Consider the following 18930-nt stretch of genomic DNA (forward strand, 5'->3'; position numbering starts at 1 on the left):
CTTACACTGGCCAAATGGTTACTAAAGTTCAAATTTCACCAGCCATGGTGAATAACAAGCTAGCGATAACCATTGCTTTGTGATTGAAGCTAATGTGACTGCTAACAATGTTATGGTGTTTGACGAGCATTTGGCTTGTGGCTGCAGCTAATTTCTGACTGTGGTAATTACCAACATAGCTAATATTTATAACATTGGATAAAGCTTGCTAACAAGCTGACATTAGTGTGCAGTCATTATCATGTAACAGCAATAGTATGATTCAATATCTCAAGCCACGTGTTATGTGCCAGTGAGATCATTTGTGAAATCATTTCCATTATAAGACAATATAAATGGTATGAATAGCACTGCGCCATAACAAAGTAAATACAAGGAAAACACAAATGTCATTATGTCATAACTGGTATTATACTAAGTTGAATCAGAATAAAAATGACATCAAATAAAATCAAAACATCACTTTGAGGATTACTAAAGTTATTCTTATTAGTATTGTTCTCAATGTTTTTTGTTTCAGGATTTGGAATTGACTCTGGAAGGAGTGGCACACATGGAGATGTGCTGCCTGGATGAGGGTACACTGCGTCTGGTTAGGATGACGTGGAACAACACCTTTGCTCTGGAGGACAGCCAAGATGTGGGCAGCGATAACCGAGAGTTTCGGTTTGCTTCCTACCGCCGATTTACGATCTGGCAGGATGGGCATCAGAGAAGAGGGAACTGAAGGCCGATACCGAGCTGCTGTGTTCTTCTTATCTGGTTAAACTTCCCTGACCCCTTTGCAAACTACACAGGTTACAAAGAAGCTCCATTTAGGGTGCCTGACTGATATTTTCTCCTGTTTTGTGTCCCTGTGACCACAATACCTAAAAAAAAAAAAAAACATTTCTTAGCCAAAGATTCCACTTTCATCCAAAAATAAAAACTATTTATGTACATTATATATTTTTATATTTATTTTCAAAGTTTACAGTATTTTTCAAATTTGCAGTATGTACAAAGTTTTATTTTGTATTTTTTTTACATGTTTATAATAAAATAAATGTGTGGTAAACAAGACGGTCTTGTCTTCTCTCTTTTCTTGCTCACGTCTGGATCATGTAGCTGAGGCCTTTATGGAGAGAAGAGAACAGTAGCGTTAGAACACATACCAATGCTCCATAATCAAATCTGGTAATTATTATGTTATATTATAACATTTTACAATGTTTTGTCTATATTCTGAAAAGATTGAAATTCCTAATGACCAAAACTTAGAAAGTGAAAACATACTAACCCCTCAGACACTGGTTCAATTGGTGATAATCGATGAGAGAGTTTAGCAGCTATTCGCTTGCTAGGTGTTGATGCTCTCATCTCCTTACTTCCCCGAGTAGCAGCTTCAGGAGTCTGCTTCTTCTGATAGCTGGAAAACAGCAATATTTTAAAAAGTTAGAGTCTCAGTCAGCAAGCTGGCTGGGACTTGCTACCTTGGTGTCTTTTCTCTTTGGTCAGAACAACTATGGCCATGCAATGTTTGCCTGTAACAATAATAATATAAAAATACTTGCCTCAGTCAGTACTTTTGTGTGTTTCACTTTTACAAACAATTTCTCCTGCTTTACTTACAACGTAATGTATAATGTCTGGAGCAATCTTGTGTGTAAGGTACAACACGAGAAAAATAAAGGCTAAAAGCTCTATTGATGAGTTGAGACCACTCTTTTAGCCCACCCACCCCAAAGGACTCAACCACACAGACGTGCTTCACAAGCAAGGTCGTAATAATAATAACAATAATAATAACAACTTTATCAGACCTGTAGACACGCACAATATCAATTATTATATAGCACCACCTGAGCTCGTTTACATTGTGCACTTCACGGTTAGCTCTAAACTGCCTTTTATTCAGCTACATCACAACAGTATCATCAACTCGTCAACACAATAGCCCCCAAGCCATAGCCTTTAAATACCGTTACTGTACACCCCAAATACTGTATTTACCAGGGACAGGAACGAGACGGGAACCGGTGCTGTGTGTATGATATATTTCACTGTACAGATTGTAAAGCCCACTGAGGCAATGTGATTGTGATTTTGGGCTATATAAATAAAATTGATTTGATAGCCGTATCCCCTACACTCACGAAGCAGCCGGGAAGCCGGCTCGCTGTGTGTAGCTAGCGGCTAATATGACTACATAGACCCAAACAAACCGTTAGCCTGTTGCTACAGCCAGCTGCTAACGTCAGCTCCCAGATACAAGTTGGGCTTTCGGTCCCATATCTAAAAGGGCATATTTCTAACTATTCGGTTTCAGACTGCGCAGTCTGTAACTTCTCAGTGTTACAAGCAGTGGACTAAGTTACATGTTAACGCTACGTTAGAAGCTGACGCTACTTTGCACTTTAGCTCACTCCGAGTCCTCGGTGATCTCATAAGATTTTCAAATCAAGCTCTAAAAATGACCTGTAATGTATTCTTTTCTGGTTACGAGGAAATTAGCCATGTCAGCATCCGTTTTCAGTCCCAGTTCAAGCTGAAGCTGCCTTCATGAGTCGAAGGCATATCCAATGTATATTCGCGTGCCAGCCCGGCTTTAGTCATAACTTCTTTTAGACTCACGACTTGCTACTGATAAAAACCTTCGTTTTCTTCTTCGTATTACTTTTTAGTGGACTTTGTGTGGTGGTGGGTCGTTTTCCGGCCGTAGCAGAGTCCATAACAACACAAACAGTATTTCCGGTCCACCGCGCTTGTCTTCTTCCGGTCTCAAAGCCGTCGAGGACGCGCATTCAGCGTCAAATAACGTCACGTCCGCAGGGCTGCGCGGGAAATTCGGACCCCGAATAGCAGTACATCATGCAGCACACAGCCTGTTCAAGGCAATGGGGAGATATGTGTGTGGGCTCATTCTTTTTGGTTTTGAACGCTTCATCACCCATTAGCATTAAAATACTTATAATGAATGTTTATTTTTTCACAAATCCTGCCCTAAGTTCCTTTTTACATCTTTCTCCTTCCCCTCTGTCGTAGTGGGCATGGTCTCAGCCCGATAGTTGAGGGACAACTCTGAAACTCAGAATTCACACATGACCTTAAAGATTCTGTAAGGACACTCCCACACAGGGTTTAAAAGCCTGCTATTCCCCTGCAGTTGGTTTTAGCTGAAGAAGCATCTTGGATGAGAGGGGAAATGTCTTCAAGACAAAAAAAGTCCAGCTGCCTACGATACAGCACTTAGCATTACCATGACCTGGTTGGTAAATGTTCTGGATACATACAGCTCCTCTAAACCACACACACACACACACACACACACAGCTCAACCCCATGGCCTGCTACGTGTCACATGACCAGTCAGTGGTGGGGCGGGGGGGGGGGGAAGGAAGGCCTCAGCTTAATTAGACTGAGACCAATCAGACAAGATGGAGGAGGACATTGTTGTCTGGCGCCTTACTGTTTCTCGGCTCCTGCAGGCTCATCTGTCTCACACACACAAACACACACACACACACACACACACACACACACATACTATGAACATGAAATACACACCCTTGCTTATGAATTTTTTTTTTTTGGTATTGCTTTTCAGATGGTTATAAAATCTGCCAGTGCCACGTGATCCTGAGGTGTTAACGCTTTTTTAGATTCCAGCCCTTGTTGTGTAGGCAACACCTGTGGTTACCATGGTAATCAAAAGTGGTTTGATAATACAGCAAATACTACATTGAGTGTAGTCGCAATGCTTTTACACTCGGCACCACCTCTGAAGAGGAACATTTAAATAAAAATCAACAATGTCTTAAGTTATCAACCAAATATCTCATATCTGTGACTTCTCGATCGATTGATCTCCATTCTCCATTTCAAATGGATACACAGAACCATGACTGGGTCTAAATGAAAATGTTTATTAACTGGGTAAATATTAATACAAATAATTTATGTGAAATGATTGTCAGACATGAACGGTTACCGTATACAGGCGATGTAAATGATGATAGTGATTTGAATGAGGAAATGGAGAATGGTGGAGGAAATAATCAGTTCAATATGGATTCTAATCAGTAATCATTACTGTCAATAAGACTATTATTATTATTATTATTATTATTATTTTGCCATAAACCCAGTCATGAGCAGCTTGAAAGGATGGTTTAACCTACTTTTAGATAGAGAAATAAAAAAGGACAAAAGGATAAGAAAAATAAGAGACTAAGGAACTAAGACTATATAAACAAAAATAGAAAGAAACAAGGAACCAAAACATCTATATGAGTGAATTCTTCTTTTAGGTAAATTATCATAAAGAATGTTAACTTCATGCAAAAAACTGCTTGAACAACAAGTAAATAGTTCCTGACTATGTGACTACAACATTTCCTTCACTAACTGTAATAAGACATGTCCTGTTTCCTCAGTCTACATATGTATAACTGCAAAAACAGTTATCTATACATGGTGAGTAGATTGTAGTATTCGTCACATGCTATAAACCTTAAATGAATAACTCTGACTTGGAAAGTGTTAGAACAATGGGATTTTATTTACCATGAGCAAGAATTTTAACTGAATGTTGTCTAACTATGTTTAACTATGTTGAAAGCATAATGTCAAATGAATAAAACAATCACTTCATATTGATTTTAAAGGTTGCTGCAAAGGTAGAGGTGTTTCTGTTTGGTATGCAGGCAGATTTTCAGCCCCTGGTCTTATCTGTCAGGCTCCCATAGAAAGAAAAACGGTGGAATCTTCAAAGTCCCGTTTGCTGGTGTCAGGGCGGTTGCAGATAGAAATTCACACTGGGTGTTGCTTACAGTCCGTTTGATGTGTTTACAACCATTAACCAAACAGTCAATATCAATTTAAAGATTAGGTCTGATTTTTCCCATCAGTAAAACAGACTTCATCTCCATCCTGTGGGTGTCAGTTTTCCTTTCGGCCCCAGATACTCTCACCAGGCCTGTATTATGATTTAACTTGAGGTGTTGAGCCTGTCCTTCCAAAAGAGTGGAGACATGCTCCCTTTTGGATTGCATCATACTGATTGGTTTGTAGCTGCAGAGTGGGGAGGAAGAAGAAGATCGTGCATCTGTTGGCAGTGCGACCCACTAATCTAATGTTGCATACAAAATGAAATCTATAGGACTTGGAACCAGGAGCTGATAACATGCTGCACATGCTGGGAGTAGTGTTTTTACACTATAGCACCACTTCAGTAGAGGGATCCCTCCTCTGTGGCTCTTCCTGAGGTTTCTTCCATCTTTTTCTCCCCCTGTTAAAAGGTTGTTTTTTATTTCTCAAAATGGCAAGTTTTCCTCACTCGAATCGAGGGTCTAAGGACAGAGGATGTTGCTTCATTGTACTGTTTTTTAAAGCCCACTGAGGCAGTGTGATTGTGATTTGGGGTTATATACATAAAAATTATTTGATTTGATTTGAAGAGTATAAAGCAGTAAAATTACATATTTGAGGTTTCAGCTCTTAATGTAACAACCTACTGAGGAGGAAAAATGCAGAAGTGAATGTGAAGTGAGTTTTCTTGTTTTGTAGATGCATTTTTGACAACTGATCGTTAACCACGATGACAAACGCCCTCCCCGTGACTGCTTAACAGTAAAATCCACCCAGTGTTTTGTCTTCTAGTACGAAGCAGAGACAGTAGGCTGGTGCGTTTTGCATTAGCAGTAAGTTAATACAGCTCTGACATGGTACAAAGAGTGTGAACATTTAATAATGAGGCTGGTATCAATGAGATAAAAGAAATTGCTCTTATCTGGATTAAGTGCTTGCACTGTTTCAGTCCACCTCTGCCATTAAAAACGACTGGGGAGATAACCATATAGGTACAATATCTCAGATATTGGTGGCTTGCCCAAGCAAAAGTGTCTGTATTTGATGAACGAGGAATGAGATGAATCACTTATTGCATATTTAAAGGACAGACATTAAACGTATAACATTAAATTGAGAGAAAGAATCTTCAAACTAAAACTAAATCAGTGCAAGTCGAACCAAAATATATGTTTCCACATCGATGCACGAAATACAAAAAAAAAAGATCAAAAGCTCAAATAGCATTATTCATCATACTACTTGTGAATAAGCTCGGACCTCTGAAGGCTTGTCTTTACAGGGAATGCCAAAAATTCAAGGTGTCTGGTATCACTCAAGCTGAGGCTCTACATGACAGGCATGTGTGTCAGCGTCTTTGTTCTCATGAGTATTTACTGCCATAAATCGACACGCCCCTTGCCTGAGGGATGGTTGGATCATCAAAGATTGACAGACAGAAGAAGACAGACAGCAACATCAACAGCAGGCCCACACGATGATAGATAGCCCTGTCCGCGCCACTGACAGGTCCAATCATCTGCCAGTCGCCAACAAGGCCGACAAGAAGCAGATGATGTCAGTTTCCCCCTCCGTATTGAGTTATCAGGTTGATTGAGTGTAATTGAGCGATGCATCGGAGTGCAGGGAGAAGACATCAAGCCTCTGGAGGGACTGGAGGAGGAGGAAGGGTGTTTCAGGAACCAGGAAATGCTGTATGGCACCAGGGCCATGAGATTAGCACAGTCAACGACTCTGCCCCGTAATCAATTAATAGGACTGATTGAGCCCCTCACAGGATGAAAATTCTGAGTCACGCGAAGATTTCCTCTCCCTCTTTTTTGCTGGAAGTGCCGTCGTTAGTGCTGTTGGTGAAAATTCTACTTAATGTTTGTTTTGTTGGGTGGTGGTGTTGTTCTTAAGTGAGTTTTATTAAGTGATGTTTTTTAAAAAATATATATTTTGTTTTCCGACCGTTGTTCTGTGTCTACAGCTTCCAGGATCGTGAATGTGACGATCACAAACTTTTGATTTATGATTTGCAAGTTTTGAAACTTGAAGAGCTCCATTCCTCATGTTAGGGTTCCAGGAGGAACATTACCAGCTTCACGCTCAACCTTAATGGTTTCTCTGGCATGTAAAAACACATCATGAAGTGAATATGCAAATTGACAAAACCAGCCCCAACAAAACCAACTCTTTCTCTTCTCTGCATAGTTGCAGTGAACCTCTTCTGTCCTCCTAAACATTGCACGGCTCGGACTGCGGTTCCGTTTTCAGGTCTTAGTTCAGTGATGAAGAAAGAACTTTGAGGTATCGTTTTTCTGCTTGTGTTTCTCTCTTCATTCTCACAATTTCTCCGCCCACCTACACACAAAGATCTCAAGTCCCCTCTACTCCCCTCTTCCTGGCATTCATAGTATTCGTGAATAAATCTGCACAAAGGTCTCCAGAAAACATCTCCCTTATTGCATATTTGACTCCATCATTTCCTTGTCTCTTCAGTTTTATTTTGTCAATTCCAAGCTGCACATTCATTGACTGTGCTGTTTTTTTAAGACACACATTCCAACTGAAAATTGGAACCGTCAGCCAAAAAGATGCAGAGACGATGAGAGATGAGAGAGTGTGTGTTTGCTTACAAACAGAGTATAAGCCTGTTTCACTTCAAGTGTGACATGTACACGCACAACTTTAAAGGGATAGTGTGCTGATTTTCAAAGTCTGTTTACAGATGTTGGGGAGTTCCACCGTATATTTAAAAGAAGCGTTTTGTGGCTCAAGAAATGGTTATTGATTGGTTGATCTGCGACAACCCCATTGCTGAATACAAAAAAGAATTTGTTTTTCTGCTGCTGTGTCGGATTTGATCCTGGTTTTTTTGATGTCCATCGTTAGCACGTCAATGTTTTGGTACTGCAATGCTACATTACAAAGGGTGTCTGTTGGTGTAGTAAGTACACGGGGGAAAGATTGTATTGATACGTCTTTCAGTGTCATGTTTTGCTTGACTGTGTTAATTAATTCCTAAATGGTCAAGAGTATATCAAAGCAGAAGCCTTAACAGGCCTGTAATGTGGGGTTTTTCTGCAGAATTTGAAACAAAACACTGAAAACAAAAACGGTCTTGCATAATGACCTATGACTCTGTCAGCGTTTTTCTCATGAATATTTTCATTATTGGATTATCAGCAGCGAGCCCATCATCATCTCAATCCGTATCCCCACGCATGGAGCCGCCTTCACACAGGTGACTCTGTGTGTGCCTCCATTCTCACCACGTATTGTAAGGTAGCGTGCAAATGTATTGGGCCGCTCAGTCATTGCGAGCACTAATGGACCAAGCGTGTGTTTCTTTTGTTTGTGTAAACCTTTTTGAAGTGAGAGTGCCTCGCAATGGAATACAGGTAGCACCAAAGTAGCCTCATTATGCCGAAATATCTGCATCTAGACATGCAAACAATTCAGATAGGACCTTGACATTTTTGATTGTCACATGTTGTCAGCCCTAAGGCTTGAGAGAGCATACTAGATCTATCTATCTATCTATCTATCTATCTATCTATCTGTCTATCTATCTATCTATGACATCTCATTCACAATGATGACTTGACAGTGACTCATGACTATATGCATGATATACAAACAGCTGATTAAATCCAACGACAAAATGTCAGTCCATTGCCCATATGTGCTAAATCGAGTGTTTAATGCAAGACGTGTGGTCGGTTCTAACAGACATTCCCTCACTTTTGCTATTTAACTAAATGTTACTGCCTCCTGTCTCTTGCTCTTCAGACACTCTCTCAGTGCCTCGCTGGTCCCCGCAGATTCCCCGAAGAGATCTGGGAAACTCAATAAAACACAGGTAGGCCTGAAGGACATTACGTGGGTGACTGAGTGTGTGTGTGTGAGAAAGAGAGAGAGAGAGAGAGAGCGTTTGCCTGTATGCATAACTCATTCTTCATAGAATGCCAGTCCAATTAAAAAAAGGGCCTCTTGCATAACTCATCTCAATTCTCTTCCTCTTGTTGTCTGCCTTCCTCCGTCTCTCTCAACCTGCTTGACTCTGAACGCGAGTGATCTGAAAAGTAAAACAATACTGTATTAGTTGTGGGATCTCGGCAACCTCCAGAACGTGGGTGTTTTCGCCTGCTGAAAGTCAGCGAGGCGGAGAGAGAGAGGGGCTCGGATCCTCGTCATACGCAGCCGAACCGAGTGCGAGTGTAATTTATAGAGCAGTTGTTTGAAGATTAAGGCAGGTTTTAAAAGAAAAAGAAATTATTCCATCCAACGAGCTCCTCGACGTGCCAATTTTGCATATTTCAAACGTGTGCCCCTGATCGCACTGTTGGCCTGTTAAGCTAAGTGCATTTGTGTCGCTGGCACACAATGCGCCGCTCTGGCTTTAGAGCCTCTGCCGTGCAGACAGAACATTTCTTTATGCAGAGTATGCCCTTAATGTCAGATTGCTGTTCATATCTGACAGAAGAGTCCACTAAAAATATGTGTCAGGTGTTGGATTGAGTCGTGCCTCTCAATTGAAGTGAAGGAGGGGCCTTAATAAAGAGATTTGGACTCTGTCGAAATACATTAGTCACCTGCCATTAGCCAGCGAGTGGCTCGGCTGGCACCCAGGCGTCGCATCCGTAAATACTGCCAGTGGTCGCATACGTGCCTGAACCTCTCAGTCAATCTACGCAGGGAATTGGCTGCTACCACGGAGCGCAATGTGGATTTGTTTGTTTGAGAAGAGACCGTGTCGGACCCTTTAGGAGTGGCACAGGCCTCCGAGCTCCCATCACTCGGGCTGATCGCTGTATTGATGTAAGCCCCGTGGCCTCTGTCCTGCGCTGCCGAGCGTCTGCGTTAAGATGTTCATTCGCATAGGGTCACTGAAAGATGAAAATGAAATGGGCCATGATTAAATCAGCAGGTGAGGGAGATTAGGAAAGCAAATACTTTCACAGAAGCCGCTCCTCCAGGCATCTATTATCCTCGCAAAAGGTTATGTAGGGAATGTGAGGCCCTGGTTGGCGAAAGTTGTGTGTCAGAATGAGACTGTTAGGTAAAGGTAAAAAAGTCAGAAGCAATATTATCACGGTAAACACCAGCTTTAAAATGTCATATATAGTAGATGTGCAAGCCGAAAGTGGTGTCCTGGCTTAACAACCTTATCTCCCTCTCTCTTCTCTTGCCTGCAGGTTTTCCACAAAGTACTGGATGTCCCAGACATGCATAGTATGTGGAAAGGGAATGTTGTTTGGACTGAAATGTAAAAACTGCAAGTAAGTACCGACATTGGTTTTTGCCCTAAGTACCAGATGGATTGCATTGGAGTGATTTGTGTCCGATCACAGATATCTCCCATTAAGTCAGTGTGTCCTCTTGCCTGTTTTTTGTTTGTTTTTTTCCCATTTGATTGTTTTTCGAGGTGACATGAACCCTTTTGTTTTCATGTCACTTGAATAAATTAGCAATTAGCATCTCTTGTCTGTTTTTTTCTACATGTTAATGCTCCCACTTTGGAACGGTTTCATCCTTGTGTAAATATTCTGGCAACGACAAGTGAACACTCTGTGAAAGTTCCTGTCCTTTTTTTTCTGTGCACTCAGGCTGAAGTGCCACAACAAATGCACCAAAGAAGCCCCACCTTGCCATTTACTGATCATACAGCGAGGCGGACGAGAATCCCTCAAAGGTAGTTTTTTTTTCAGTTTTATGAGCAAGATGTTATATTAAATGTATTACAAATGAAGTGACCCGAGTGACTTTATGATGCATATTCATATATATTACTTTTATATCCCTTTGTGTAAGAGTAGTATATTGTCAGGATTTGTAAAACTATCCCAAACTGAACTCAGTTTTCAGTCAAGGCCCCGTTTAAAAAAAGTGAGAGAGCCTGTGACAGATAGAGAGTTACCTGCTGATTAATTAAGCCACTTAGGTTTGACAGAAGTGATTGCGTCATGCGCTTTTTGTACTGACACGGACTGCACTGACAAAAATTCCCATTATCTGCTATCGGAATTGAGATTCTGCTGTCCTTTCTCTTCTTCTCGCCCTCCCTCTATTTCTCCTCCAAATAAGACCACCAAGGAACAACTCAAGGTAAAGCACACTAATTAGACTTCTTCTACCCTGCTTTAGTCAGAGAAAGTGACAGTTTTGTTAATGACATTGCTTAAGGAACGTTTTTTTAAATGAAGGTTCTGTATGCGATAACAAATGGATGGTGTTCAAGAAAGGGCAGTTTGTTCATTTTCACATGAGAAGCAGGCCGTGATAAAGAATTTCCCTCTAATTTTCTTTAAGCTATTAGGCGAGTGTTGTTTTAATTTCAGTCTCCCGCAGTGCTTCATTGTTCCCCTGTGGTTTTTTTTTTCTATAGTAGCTCGTCTGGTACGGACCGAATCAGTGCCATGTGACATCAACAACCCGCTCAGGTACACAGACCTGCACATCAGTCAGACGCTCCCCAAAACCAACAAAATCAACAAGGTGAGTAATAAAAATAAGCCGTGTATTACAATCTGTGTGTAACCTGTCCTACATATTACATCTCCTCCATTTTTGGGGGGCAGGAAAATGGTTATGAGTCATCCTTGTCTGTCCCAGGGGATCATGGAACCGTACGAAAATATCTTCGGCAGTATTGATGTTTGCACAGATGGATTTGTTGTCATACATCGGATATTTTGCAGCACATCTAAAAATTTCTCAGTTCCAGGGACGAAAAAAAGTTTATCACAGGATTCCTGTGGCGGTAACACAGCGATGGGGAATCTTGTGAACCAAAATGTGAATGCTCAGAAAGAAAATGTGTTTAAATATAACAGAAAAGACAAATAACACCTTTACAAATACACGACTGATGCTAAAGGATTACCAGATCATGTGGAAATCTATTTTTAAAGATTTTTTTTTTACATTTGAGTCTTGCTGTTCTCTGCAATATCAAACTGCCATAGTTGTAACTGTGGAGATGAGATAGACTTCAACATCATATATGTTAACATGACGACATCATAGTAAAGTGTTTTGTTATATGTGGAAATCATCAAAATTCAACAGAATTAGGAGATTTACACGTTTTGTTTTACAACGTCAAATATGTCAAGACAAGACATTTTTTAAACCTTTCACAATCTCTCATGTGACCCAGCTGGGTGAATATATGATTGTTTAGATTAAGATACCAAGAAGATAAAAGTTACTTCTCTTACTTTCTGCTTTAATTTGTCAAATGTTTGATCGCTTCCTGCAGCTGATGATAATTTCCATTTTATTTGGGCAGATAAGACAAAATTCCAAATTGCATACACTTTTCATCAGTCCAGATCATTCCTCAAAACAAAACCTAAATCCTACGATTGATAGCCCACCCTCATGGCACCCATTGATTTGGCTTTATTTCAGTGGGCTGTGAAAATCGGCTTGCTGAGACTTACTTCAGGAAGATAATCCATTAGATTGAAAGTGTGCTGTCCTGATTATTTTTGTTATATTATTCTCATCATTCAATTGATGCTCTTAGATTAGCAGGAGAAACTCTATCATTTCTTCCACAACACTACTGTAATGTCTGCTTCCGTCTTTTGGATTACATTTTCAGACGATTTAATGAATTAAGTGCTTTTTCCTCAGATTCTGATAAGTGGTGATTATTTGTGGGTGATTAGGCTCCATTATGAAATCACTGCATTAAGCCAATATTTGAACTGAAATAGGATTGGAGTCTAGACAGTGGTCGGGGATGTAGAAAGGATGCGTTTTTTTTAACAAAGAGACCTGTTACAGAAGTTCAGTTTTCAGAACTGATGTGACAGATAAGTGAGGAGCTCATTGGAATAGACCTGGAGTTCAGTCTGGAGCAGCTGTGATTAACCCAGGAGGAGGTGGAAATTGTCACAGCAAAAAGATGATTAATTTATGGTCAAATGTGATGAGAGTATTTCTGAGTCAGTTTTAGCAAACTTTATATTTTGGGGATGTTGGAGCATCCTTTAATGCACCCCTGACGGGAGATTTTAAAATGCTTGCTGTTGGCAATTGCAGCCCCACACGATAACGATAACATAACTTTGTCAAAAAAGTGAAGCCAGCATATTGCTCAGTGTGATGGATTACCTCTGTCAGGCAATTTTCAAGTCTCTGCAAGTTGATTTTTATATTGTACTGAAATTAATGAAAACCAAGTGCTGCCTGGAAGGTAGAAAATCAATCTAGAAACTCGTGGTATGATTCATAAAGAGGCCAACAATAAGTAGTGCAAGCTGACTAAAACTTGCAAAATCTCCAGGACTGAGGTTCAAGTGAAGCTTCTGTTGACCGCTCTCTATTCTGTCTCTTCTCAGGATCACATCCCAGTCCCGTACCAACCAGACTCCAGCAGTAATCCCTCATCCACCACCTCCTCCACCCCGTCCTCCCCGGCTCCTCCCCTGCCCAGCAGTGCAACGCCCCCGTCACCACTACATCCCTCCCCACAGTCGGCACGGCAACAGAAACAGTTCAACTTGACAGGTATTAGAATGTGAAAGAACTGAAAATGCTCAAATGTTAATATTTGAGAGGGTTACGAAGTAATAAACCCCGAACCTTGACTTAGACTTTTAGAGGATATTAATATAGTCAATGTTCATTTTGGGAGAGATGTCCAAAAATGAGTTGGGAATCAAGGAAAAAGACGCTTCTTGCAACTAAAGAATTTTGCATCCTAATCTGGATTATTTGGATTATTTCTTCATTGTAAAGTAACTCATATTTGTCTTATTTCATAGTTACAGTGCAAACGGACACTCATAATTTATATGGCATGACATATCACAAATATAGGCAACAAACAAAGAAAGAACGAAAAAAAAAGGTGAGAAGGTAGAAATGAGAACAAGTTGGTCAATGTTTACTGCTGCGGATATGCAAAATGAGAGTCAGTTCTTTGATCCTGCTATTATACAGGACCAGCTCAACTGGGTTATGATTATGGGTTTCGGAACATTTAATGGCATTCAAAGGCAGATGTGTGTCTTACATGCATACATAGTCTTTCTATGTATGCATTTTAGGTAATGCAGGTAAATAATAGGCACCTTCACACCTCTTTTTCTGCAAAGGAGTCCCGTGGAGGTTCACTGGAAGTAATAAAAGAAAAACAATAGTAGTGCAAAAGCTGCTGACATACAGTCAAGCAAGACAGTGCTGCCTTGAACTTATTGGAAGGGAACATGAATCTCTGTATCAAATTTCTGGCAATCCATCAAACAATGATAAGATGATGTCAACAAAAAAACCCCACAAATGTCAACCTAATGGTGGTGTTAGCTGACAAAGTCAGGGGAACACAAGGTTTACAGGATATATTGTCTGAGAACCAAAACCGTCTTAAAATGTAATGGCAACCTATTCAATGATGTAATATATCAGTCAGGACCAAAAAAATTGATTTTTATTTTTTATTTTTAATAAAACTGCTTATACTTATACATAAATTAATAGTGTTTATGAGAAGCCTAATCTATTCTGAAAATAACAAAACAGTACTGTAACCTGTACAGCGTGCCAGGTTAATCAGTGTAGTAGTGACTGTGCTAAATAAGCCTGCTGTTATTTGAGAAATAGTTCTTTAAATCTTTGCTGTGAAGCAAAAGTGCTTCTCACTTATTTGAGAATAAATACTGACACAAGTCCACATTCCTTCAGATCAAACTCCAGCTCTTCTTTTGTCTCCTTCCACAGCCTCCAGTTACTTCAAATTCAAACAGCAGTTCATCTTTCCTGGTAAGTAATAATTGATCATTACCCATAATGCACTGCAACCAGCCCAGGATAAATAAGGAGGCGGGGGGCTCTTTTGATGTTGGAGGGTAATATTCATCTGCTTACCATGGCCTGATTCAAGCCGCGGCCCCTACACCCACTCATTGCTTGTCTTATTTGGGCTTCCTAATGATTTGTCAATGCCCAGACTCTTTGCTTTTGCCCACACAGGTACCACACAGTCTTTGCTCGCTTGGCAGGTTATTACAGCCTGAGACAACCTGGAGTGGTGTGAGGATAAGAATGAGCCTCAATTAAGGTTTTTGGAAATGCATAAATGTACACCACGCAGCATGGCAGCCAGGTTCTGATTTATTGTAGACGCACATATTGTTGTCCTCGCCCACCTTTGCGGGCTGCTTAACAACGTGGCCAAACGCTACTGCCTGCTGTTAGTCTAATCACTCTAAAACCATTGCTTTGTGAATGGAGTTAATGTCACCTTCAAATCATATTAAATTAACCGTAAACTCTGGCTCTTGTTTAGAAAAGGAAACAAAAGGCATTAACATAAGTCTCCACGGGTCAATAACAGTATAATTTAAGATGTATTTACTTCATGTGCATGTTTTCAGTCTCAAAACTGCCTCGAGCGTATCCCAGGTTACAGTTTTGGGTAGAAAGAAGGAAAGGAAGAAGCTGTCAGTCTGTCACAGGGATCACAGACACGTCGACTGGCTCACGTTCACACCATTGGCCAATTTAGAGCCTCCAGTCCTCGCAGCTTACTGGTCTTTGGAGTAAATCCATGCGAACATCCATGCAGGCTCCACACTGAAAAACAAAAGGTCGTCCTTCTTGCTGTGATTCGACGGTGCCAGCTACTAATGCACCATGCCACAAAGGGAATGTTTTTTTTTTGTGTGTGGCTCCCATTTTGTGTCACAAATTGTCGAAGTGCCAACACAAGCGGCAAGTGTGACGGAGAATTCTCTGACGGCTTTCAAAGGAAGATACAACGCAACAGCTGACCTTACTCATCAAGAATAGAATCGAAAAAGAGGATCCAACCTGCTGTTCTCCCTCTCTCTGATAATGTGACATGCAGTTTGTGCTTTTACGGTGATCAAGTTAAATGTTTTTTCTACATGCTGCAAAGACACATACTGTCATAGCGCAGCACATCATGTTGGCATATAAAGGCACATATACTTTGTTTCTCTCGAATAACACAGAGCCAGTGTCACATTTCACACCATGTAGGCATAATCTACGCTGATTGTATTTCCATAAAAAATAATGTCCAAAAAGGGACACAGTTATTCAGTCTGGTGAGTAAAATATGCGTGTTTGACATTGAACAGCTGACATTTTCTTTGCTGTTGTCTAATGGAAACGAGGAAGAAATAAATACATGTAAAAATGGTGATAAATTCCAGCACCCTGTCAGCAGAATCAATGCAATGTTTTCATCATAAAGTGCATTTTTACTTTGCCGCTGTTGATTCACTCACGTCAGTGCGAATGACTGAATATTGATAACAATACCTGTCAACGAGGGAATTTGATATCGATGTTAATTAGAAGGGTTTTTTTATTACGCACCACCAGTACATGTGTTAAAATGTACCAATGTGACTAACACAAACCCCAAAAGTGGGAAGAAAGTAAAAAAAAATATTTTCAGGGTGTCAGCCACGCAATGTCTATATAGGAATTAACTAGATGACTTCCCCAGATTTAGTGGAGACTATATTTTAGACACCTTGGACCAGATGCATAAACACTAAAAAGAAATATGTAATTTTCTCCATACATGAACTGATATTCATGAAAGATTTTCACTCAGATGTGCATTTAAAAAGTCAATTTGTGATGATTTATGAATGAGGAATTTTATTATTTGTTTTTTTTATAACACTTTTCCCTGTTAAGTCTTTTATTTGATCCTGGGTTTCAGAGCACGTTAGTCTGTTTCAACGTGAGTCCTATGAATTAATCATTAATCGTTCCTTTGAAGTTTATTCAAACGTGATTATTTAGTGGTATGGGTGATATAAATACCCTCAACACAATCAGTTGTACTCTTTTTCACTGACAGGTCTAATAAGGGGTGGAGTGGGTGACAGTATCAATATGAAAACAGATGTTCATGGGCGTTTCCACTTTTTCCATGTATGAATAACTGCGGGAGAGAAAATGAGCCACGTGCACCCAGTTATACAATGGCTGAGATTTATAAAACTGAACACACACAATTTAATAAATGTGACAAAACCAACACGCAACTTCACGTCTTTGTGCATCTGGCCCCGGGCTCCTCACATGGCAGTAAGCAATGTTTCAGAGGGGGGTGTGATACCCTACGGTACCTTAGAAGATTGCTGACCCTGACTAAAATTGGGTTCATTCTAGATACAAGGGGTTAACTGGAGCATCAGATTTCATCCATTAACAGCGCTGCTGCAGCACTAGATGGTTGCATCGTACGTGGGTAGGCTCTAATTATGTTTCCCACACTAACTGTGTGATTACTTTAATTAAGTGATTTGAGCGACTGTGGGAAGGTTTACCTCGTCTCGTTCCATGCAATCGCCGTATTTAAGTTATTTTCTTTCAAGATGTAGTGGATAGTCTTCATAGCTGTGAGCAGAGGGTTTGCAGTGGAGATGGCTCTGCTTTGCATTCGCTTTGCTGTATGTCACTGAAAAGGCTGACCTATTACTTTTTTCCTGTCCCTATGTGGTATCTCTGTATCCACCTTTGGGGTCACATTTATGCTACCTGTACTGTAGCTGATACTTTCCACTTCCTGTCTAAAACACATAAAGCAATAATAACCAGATTAAGATGGTTTAATACTGAATGCAACCTTGTTCTTATTGTTGCTTTGACATTTTCTACCTCTTTCTATTTCCAGATGTTGCTCCAGAGGTTCCCCCAAGCAGAGCACCGCAGGTCATCCTGCACCCTGTCCTGTCTGAACCGGGGTGAGTAGAAATTCAATAAAACCACATGTCTGCCTCTAAATGAATTAAGAATGTACTGATCTTAATCAAGCACATGTCTCTCTGAGTTATCCTCGTCTTATCTGCATGCTCCCTCGTCTCCTTCTCCCTCTCTCTGTGGCTGCTGGTCAAAGGCCGAGTCAAACTTATTGGAGCACAGATATTTGGGTGACAATTTCAATGCGAGGGCCGACATGACGTATACCCAGAGACTAATGTTAACATGGCCTTTAGTTCACGCTACACTTGGGATGCCAACAGGATTTCCACTGGCTCTTTGAAGAAGCCAGTGGTCACGGGAAAACAACCGGAAGAGGAGGAGGAGTGATGAGATGCCTTTCGACCCAGATGTTAATTAGATTAGGATATCAATCTATCACAAGAAACTGGGAAAAAAGAACCTCCATAGGTGGATGGTCAATTGTGATGAAAAATGGACTGCGCCCATAGACTGTGATGGTTCAATCGATAGCAAATAATACCGCTGTTAATTTTATTTTCTAAATATCAACGCGGGTCTTGAAAAGGTCCCAGGTAGAGGAAGGGGAATGTTATGAGTTTTTGAATTAAGGTAAAGGGCATGTGACAGTATATGCTTGTGATGTATTGGCTTTATAAAAGATGTGTTTGATGTCCTCATGCCAGCATGCTCCAGCAGCTGCCAGTTTCGAGATAACGAATGGAAAAGCGACGTCTGGAAATCATAAGAATCAGAAGAAAATATAGGACGACAAGTAATGGCATGCGTTCCATATGTGTTTGAATAGAAGGTTATTGTGAGAGGTGTAGAGCTCCATTCATCACCATAATCACATCTGTTTTGAATATGTTGCAACTGTCTAGGCAGTTAATCTGTAGGAAAAGGAGAGTCGGTGAAGACAAAATGACCATTGTGAGTGGGATATACAAAAGAGCTTATTACAGCTGTTATGAATATATGAATTTGTAAAGGGAGCTTTCTCTATTTCATTGGGTTCACTACAGTTCAATTCAATTCCCATGTTGCTATGACTGATCGAAAGAGCACTGAAAGGCTGTCCTCAAGTACAAGTATAGTTACATTACTGAAATATTACTGCATCACAAGTAACACTACTGGTATTAAAATGATACTCAAGAAAGTGCAAAGTATTTTTGTCAAACGTTACTAAGAGTATTAGTTTACTTTTTAAACACTGATGTTTAATGCATTGTCAGTCAAAGGGGTTTCTGTTTCTCTCAAAATAATGTGGATTGAGTGGTGTAATGCATAATCAAGTGGGAGTAAAATTAGAGAGTTGAAAATGACTTAATTAGAGTAATTTAGGTAGCTTTACTTAGAATAATGTTGTTA

At 40.3% G+C, this 18930-nt stretch overlaps 1 protein-coding gene across 3 annotated transcripts in view; it reads left to right on the forward strand.

Annotated features, from left to right (window-relative positions):
* ksr2 (kinase suppressor of ras 2) overlaps positions 1-18930 on the forward strand; it is a 111911-nt gene that overhangs the window by 58001 nt on the left and 34980 nt on the right. For all 3 annotated transcript variants that reach the window (XM_030417439.1, XM_030417438.1, XM_030417440.1), the window contains 8 exons: positions 8626-8695; positions 10032-10115; positions 10443-10528; positions 10921-10941; positions 11222-11331; positions 13188-13356; positions 14569-14610; positions 17510-17579. In XM_030417439.1, the coding sequence (XP_030273299.1) occupies positions 8626-8695; positions 10032-10115; positions 10443-10528; positions 10921-10941; positions 11222-11331; positions 13188-13356; positions 14569-14610; positions 17510-17579 (652 nt within the window). The remainder of the gene's footprint in view (positions 1-8625; positions 8696-10031; positions 10116-10442; positions 10529-10920; positions 10942-11221; positions 11332-13187; positions 13357-14568; positions 14611-17509; positions 17580-18930) is intronic.

This window comes from Sparus aurata, chromosome 5 (genome assembly GCF_900880675.1).
Source record: "Sparus aurata chromosome 5, fSpaAur1.1, whole genome shotgun sequence".
NCBI classification, from domain to species: domain Eukaryota; kingdom Metazoa; phylum Chordata; class Actinopteri; order Spariformes; family Sparidae; genus Sparus; species Sparus aurata.